The sequence below is a fragment of the Cariama cristata genome, unplaced genomic scaffold (assembly GCF_000690535.1).
Source record: "Cariama cristata isolate BGI_N322 unplaced genomic scaffold, ASM69053v1 scaffold18337, whole genome shotgun sequence".
Taxonomy (NCBI): domain Eukaryota; kingdom Metazoa; phylum Chordata; class Aves; order Cariamiformes; family Cariamidae; genus Cariama; species Cariama cristata.
Genome location: NW_009627274.1, coordinates 1 through 6,958, shown reverse-complemented (window position 1 = coordinate 6,958; position 6,958 = coordinate 1). Strand labels below are relative to the sequence as shown.

Below are 6,958 nucleotides of genomic sequence, written 5' to 3'. Positions count from 1 at the left end.
AAGAGAAATCATGTTTGACCTTAACAGCCATCTACAATGAGATGACTGGCTTGGTGGACAACAGCAGAGTAGTGGAAGTTGTTTTATCTTGATTTCAGTAAGGTTTTCAATACTGTCGCCCACAACATCCTCACAGCCAAAAGGATGAAGTGCTGACTAGATAGGTAGACAGTGAGATAAACTGAAAACTAGCTGAACTGCTGGGTTCAAAGGGTTCTGATCAGCAGCAGAAAGTCCAGCTGGAGACTAGTCACTAGTGGCATACCCCAGCAGCCCCTACTGTTTAACAACTTCACCAGTGACCTGGATGGTAAGACAGGGTGTGCCCTCAGCAAGTTTGTGGACAATACAAAATTTGGAGGAGTGGCTGGTACACCAGCTAATTGTGTTTCCGTTCAGAAGGACCTTGACATGCTGGAGAAATGAGGCAGGACTAACATCCTGCATTTCAACAAAGGGAAATGCCAAGTCCTGTATCTGGGGAGGAATAACCCCAGCCACCAGTACAAGTTGGGGGCTGCTCAGATGAAGAGGACCTGAGGGGTCCTGGTAGAAGAAAAGAAGTTGAACAAGGACCAGCAATGTGTCCTTATGGCAAAGCAGGCTGACAGCCTCGTAGGCTGCATTAGGAAGAGCACTGCCAACAGATCAAGGGAGGTGATCCTTCTCCTCTACAGTGGTGAGGCCACATACGGAGTGCTGTATCCAATTCCAGGCTCTGAAGTGCAAGAGACACACACTGGAGAGAGTCCAGCCAAAGGCCACAAAGACGATTTAAGGGTTTGAAGCACCTACTATATGAGCAGAAACTCACAGAGCTGGGATTGTTTAACTTCAGGAAGAAAAGGTGGCAGGGGGCAATATCATCCATACAACATCCAGACTCTTCCTAGTGGTGCCTCGTGATGGAACAAGACAATCCCCAGAGATCCCTTCCAATCTCAATCATTTTGAGCAATTTGATGTTACTGGGCAATCTTCTTGTGCACTCCAAGAATTTACTGGACCACTCTCAGGATAAAATAACAAGCATTTAAGTTTACTACTCAAGAATTTGCCATGTTTTCATGATGCAACTTGCTTCTTCATTTCTATGGGTCTGGATTCACTTCCTTGCATGTGACAAAATCCACAACCAACTGTTATTCTTGGATCAAAACTGATATAAACTATTTTTTCCTGTTCAAATTTACGAAGCACTGTACACTATCAGCAGAAGAGTGTTTCACAAAAACATGAGACTTTAACAGTAAAATGCAGCTTTAAAAACACTGTCAATTTCTAGGACTTTTATAGTTCAAATTCACTCTACAGGCAGGTTAACTTCCTTCAGATCTCTCAGAAACTTTTTCTCACCATACAACATCCACGCTTTCTCAAAAACATAAAAATACTAAAGAAACCTCAACTTCTCTCATCTCCAAAAAAAAGAAGAGTTTCATCTTACTATCGCAGTGTCTGAATTCTGGGATTACTACCCTTAGTTCCCCCTCTAAAACACAGTAGAATATTCCACTGCAACTGCAGTTGTTTTAAGAGGTATAAACTGACTTCCAGAAATTATAAACTACACCCATTTTCAGGATAAAAATAGGCTGCTTCAACATTTTCCTGACTGATGAACGATGTAAGAAGCTAGTGAGTACATACAGGTCATTTCAGTATTTCTTTTTGATATTTCTTTTCAAAACTATACATCATTGTAATTTACACTGCAGTTATTTTTAATGCCTGTATTTCTATGTAAAACAAAGCAGCAGAAATGCTGTTTGAAACTGAAAACTAATGATCCATTTAAATTAAATCTGTGTTGTAACATTACACCAGCTTTCTAAAGCAGAATCCCAAACATTAGAAGAGAAGACTAAGCATTCTGAAGATTTAAGAACTGAATAAAAACAGCAAGAAAAAAAATAAAGACTTTTTGTCTTTACTGTAAAATACACTGTGCACAAATCTGCTCTTTTATTAGTATGCACTTCCTCGCTTGATAAACCAAGAAAAGTTTGTAATACATTTAAAAGAACACTTATTAATTTCTTCAAACGTTATTTCTCAAAGTCTCGCTTAGTTCTTAATCACCTTGTGACCTGTTTAGGAACAAATATTTCTACACAAAGCAAAAATACTGCATTTTAAAAAGGCAATATAATTGCATCTTTAAGCAGCTGGGAAGCTGATTATAGCCATATACTAACAAGAATGATAGCAGAGGAGAGAAACTCCACTCATAGGTACAACCCAAACATGGCTAGCTAGAACAAAAGAAAACTGACCAGCATAACCTTCAGTCTAAAAAGCTTAATATACCGAAAAATTCCAGTGACATAAAAAGACCCAGAAAATTATGTACCAGTGCATTCGTCAACTAGTTTCATGAAGCAGTTTGTGTATTAAACCTGACCAGAAGATATCTGTGTTTCATAATGATAATCCTTTTGCATAAGAAATATTGTCTTCATGATTTCTACTCAAAATTTAAGAAAGCAATAGACCATACACAAAATCCGATAAGGCAGAAGAAATAATCGTAAGACTTTTGTTTTGTTTTTTTGATTTTCCAGATGATGCAATACCTGTGTAACAGTGTGTAAACCTTTTAGACAACAGCATGGGTTTAAAATGAACTATGTTCCTTTAAAAAGAAGGCAAAACCAATCTCTCTTCAAAGACAATTTCAAAATTAAACCAGTATGGTTCTAAACACTGCTGATGTGGCTGCATATTTTTATTCTGCTGACATGTGTATGAATTCATCTGATTAAAAAGCTGACCAAAACTTGAGTACCTGAGTCTTAGTTTTCATGCTTTTTAAAGGAGCCCCTCCTGCTGGTGATACACCTTTTAATTCATCCTTTAACTTGGTAATGCTATTAGTCAAAATTTCCAGTGTTTTCATGATTTCTGCTTTATCTTCTGACTTCATGGCTTTATTCTTCTCCAACTTTGAAATCAGCATCTGTCCAAATAAAAAAAAAAGAAAAAAATCTGTTTACTTAACAATTATTATTACAGTTTTCCATATTATTATGTTACATTTCTAATCATTACTGTTTTCCAGTACTCATTACAACTAATGGAAAAACAGAATACTACCTTTCTTTTGCTGTGATCTTCAAACTCAACACATAGGGCTTTTAACAGCTTATATTAAAATCTTTGTCTGAATCTCTGATTAATTAATTTGCTAATGAATATCTCACAGCTCCATTTCATTTAGACAAATTTGCTCTACATACTTAAATTATTTCAAAATTTTTATTCAACTTGAATGACTTCTTGGCCTTTTTCTCCTCCTAAGCCTTAGTACAGTCATACATACTTTTCTACATCAGTCTCTCCTGTTCTTTGTCAAGTAGAACTCCCAGGCTTTCACTTCTCCCAAAAAAACATATGTGTGTTGCACCCAAATTAGACAATTTCAACTAAAATTGCACCTAAATTGCACAAGCTTGTAGTTTTTTAAGTGAACTAAAAAGTTAGATTAAAACTCTAAACTTAAAATAATGTGATAATACCACTCTAAGAGAACACTTACTTTATAGGCCAGTTTCGTAGTTCACCCTTACAAATTGTGACATATTTTAAAGTCAACTGAGATTTTACACCTGAATTGCTGACTTTCTTTAATGATAACATTTTACCTTTTGTGTTTCAATGTGCTTCTCTAAGATCTCTTGCTTCTTTTTTCTCACATCTTGTTGAAGTCGTAATGCTTCCTAGAAGCACAAAAAAATTACAGAAAGTTTCTAGATTTTGAAAAAATAATGCTAGAAGAATAATATACTATACCTAACAACTATACAGTAGTAATTTACAATAACAGGAAAAAGACTAGTAACAGAAACTCAAGGTACTAATAGGTAATATTTCAAATTATGTTTTGGAAAACAATGCATCACCACATTAGTGAAGGCTCTCATGACCTTTCTTAGTTAGATCTGTGCTGGGAAGACTTCATTATTACTTACGTACAAAGTAACCCCTTACACAACTCCACTGAAAGCTGGAAGGTAATATAGTACACTACCACAAGAGAAATAACATACAGGAGTTTAAATGTCCAAGGACAGTATCTTGAAAGCAACTGTAAATCAAGTTCATCAATTAAAACACATTCTCCAGTACTGTTACAAGAAAAAAAGAAAACACATTCTATTTTCTAAAATTAAAGGGTTACTCAAAGAAAACCGTCTCTTTTGTGTCTGACTGCTGTAACTTGGAAGCGACAAGTACTACCACTCAATCTGCTAAAAATAAAACGCTGATGTTGTAATGGGCAAATGAAAATGAATTGAAACTGATAAATTTGTGATGCACTGCACTCAGAAGGAGAAGCAGGGGGAGATGCCACAGCTGCTGTGCTCAGCTCCTACTAATGCTGCTTGAGAGAAAGCAACTGCTTCTTGCTCTCAGATACAGAATGTAAAAGTCTCAGACAGTAGGATACTTGCAGAAAACAATTAAGAGCTTTGATATCAACGTATTTAATGAGATAAAAGACAAGAGGTAGATGATTTTGCACCTCAAGATCACCAACCAACTGGGATCAGACTGCAAGTGGATTATCTTATACAAAGAGTGTAAATGCACAGTAGCCATAAAAAAGAAATAGGAGTAAGGTTTCTGTACGTCTTCCCAAATACTGCCAAATTCTGCTGCATGAAATGTTAGTTTTGCAATACAGTGTGCCATCATTTTTCTGAAGGGAAAGGGAAGATAAGACAAGGGGATGAATACCAAGAAAACCTAGGGAGACAGGAAGAAAGAAGGGAGTGAGTCCCACAAAATCATGTTTTTTCACAAGTACTAGTATATTCTGACAGAAATCTCTGAAGAGAGGAAGGAGCACAACAGCACATGAAAAAAGATCCAATCACTTAGCATGACTTCAGTATCTTAAAAAAAAAAACAAACCCTACAGTTGTTATGATGAGGCAATAATTTTATTACAAGCTTTTTGCCATTTCACAGGCACTTAGCATCTTGAAAGGTAAAGGCTCTAGTTCTGAAAAACATGTTTTAGGGGACAAATATGAAATGAAATCCCAAAATCAGAAGTGAATTCTTTCAAGTCTGGACCAATGTCACAGCTGACATGCAGCTACAAACTGCTATTTCAAATTATATTAGACATTAGTTACAGAAGTTTACCAATAGGCTAAAATCTTTCTTTAACGATTACATTGCTTTCAATACTTCTGTTTCAATCTAACTTAGTATTGAACTCTTAATTTGTGGTTTGAAGCCAGTAAGATAAACATTGGCCTATATTTAGTTTTTCTAAATGATAAGGATAAACCTGAGACAGGAGCTTTACTGGACTCTTTTGAAAATTCTAAGCAAGTTAAACTACAGCTGAGTGACTTATTCAAGGCTAAATTCATTTTTGTTGCATTTCATCTCTAACATCCCAAAAAAAAAAAAAAAAAAAAAAAAGAGAAAACCTAGTACTACACAAAAAATAAAAATGGATGTAGGAGAACTACAGTTTGGAAACAACAAAATGCAGGGTCATACAGTTCTCAGTTCTCTCAAGTAAATAAACAATTTTGGTCACAAGTACAAAATACATTGAGAATAAAGGCCAGTTTGACGACAATAAAGGCCAGTTCCAGAAAGGCTTAATAGAGAAGAGTAGTGACTATACTGTACTCCCTTCTCACTCACAACAGACAATTCATGCGTCAACATGGAGAATCTGCTTCCAGGAAAAAGTGTTTCACATTTTGAACTCCTAGAGAGTTTTAAATCTGCTTACACTGCCTGAACATACACTGAAAAAAAATAACAAAACAACGCTGAATTTTCTTGTTCTTTGAAAAGAAACCATTATAGTGCATTTAATCTTATAATTAGTTTCATCTATGCTCTTGAGACGAATATACATAGTGCACTATCTCTAGTGGTCACAAGTTCCCACTCTAGGTCCATTTTATAAAGAAGCATATTTAATTTACCTGTTTTTTCTTCTGTGCTTCATTAGAGTCTAGCACGGAAGTGGAAACAACAGGCAAAGATTTCTGTGCTGCCTTCAAAGCAGCAGGGTTGTACACAGTTTTTGTCAAGCCAGTAGAAGTGGATAAAACCTATAGGAGGAAATCATTTTATTTTTTTGCCAGTGAATTTCAATTTTTAAAAAAAAAAAAAACATGAGTGCTTAAAAATATGTAAGCGTCTTTTCTTTTGTCTGTTTTGATGATATGGAATATAAAAATCCGGTGTAACAATTATATTTGGAGTTCCTGAAGTTAAACAATTTTTAAAGAGGCAGCACCACATCAGATACATACGAATTATAAACGTCAGATTATAAATCCTTCCCATTGGGATTTCATATATACTTCCAAGTTTCAAATATATAAAATTTTACATATTTGAGCATAATTAAAGAAACAGAAGTCTGAGATTTTCCCAAGAATAACTGAAGTTTTTCTTTTTTTTGTTCTGAAGTTTAAAATACAATTTTTCATGGGTGCATGAATTTTCCAAGCAAAAATTCAACACAATTTTAGAGATTAAGGTGCAAAGTAGATATAATAGTTCCTTTTTATATGCAGATTGTGCACAGTAGAGCTTGTACAATCAGCAAGAGTAACTCAAGTACAGGGAATTCTTTAACATCGTATAGCAAAGAAAGAGACTCCTACGTCTCTCTGTTCTCTTTCCTACAGTTGTAGTGAGGTATGAAAATTCTCCATGACTTACTGAGAACACACTTATCTGCTTTACAACCTCTCTAAAATATACTATGTACATCTCCACAATACCTGAAGATTTGGACTATTCTGTTTTCTTGTCATGTTCCTTAAAGGACATTTTGGGCATGTTAGTATCGAAAAATCCATGGCTAAGTGTTGAAGATAATATAGGCATGATCTTGACCACCTTGTCGGCAAATCACAGCAATCATGCAATTGGTATAATTTCCTGGAGTTTAAAATACTTTATATATATA

General features: G+C 35.3%; 1 protein-coding gene across 1 annotated transcript in view; it reads right to left on the bottom strand.

Annotated features, from left to right (window-relative positions):
- The window catches only part of LOC104164908 (RNA-binding protein 26-like), a gene marked incomplete at its 5' end in the record, with an annotated part of 24,972 nt that extends 18,883 nt beyond the window's left edge, over positions 1-6,089 (bottom strand). The window contains 3 exons of the mRNA XM_009704389.1: positions 2,789-2,959; positions 3,645-3,719; positions 5,961-6,089. Coding sequence (XP_009702691.1) covers positions 2,789-2,959; positions 3,645-3,719; positions 5,961-6,089 — 375 coding nt within the window. The remainder of the gene's footprint in view (positions 1-2,788; positions 2,960-3,644; positions 3,720-5,960) is intronic.
- Positions 6,090-6,958: the final 869 nt, after the last annotated feature.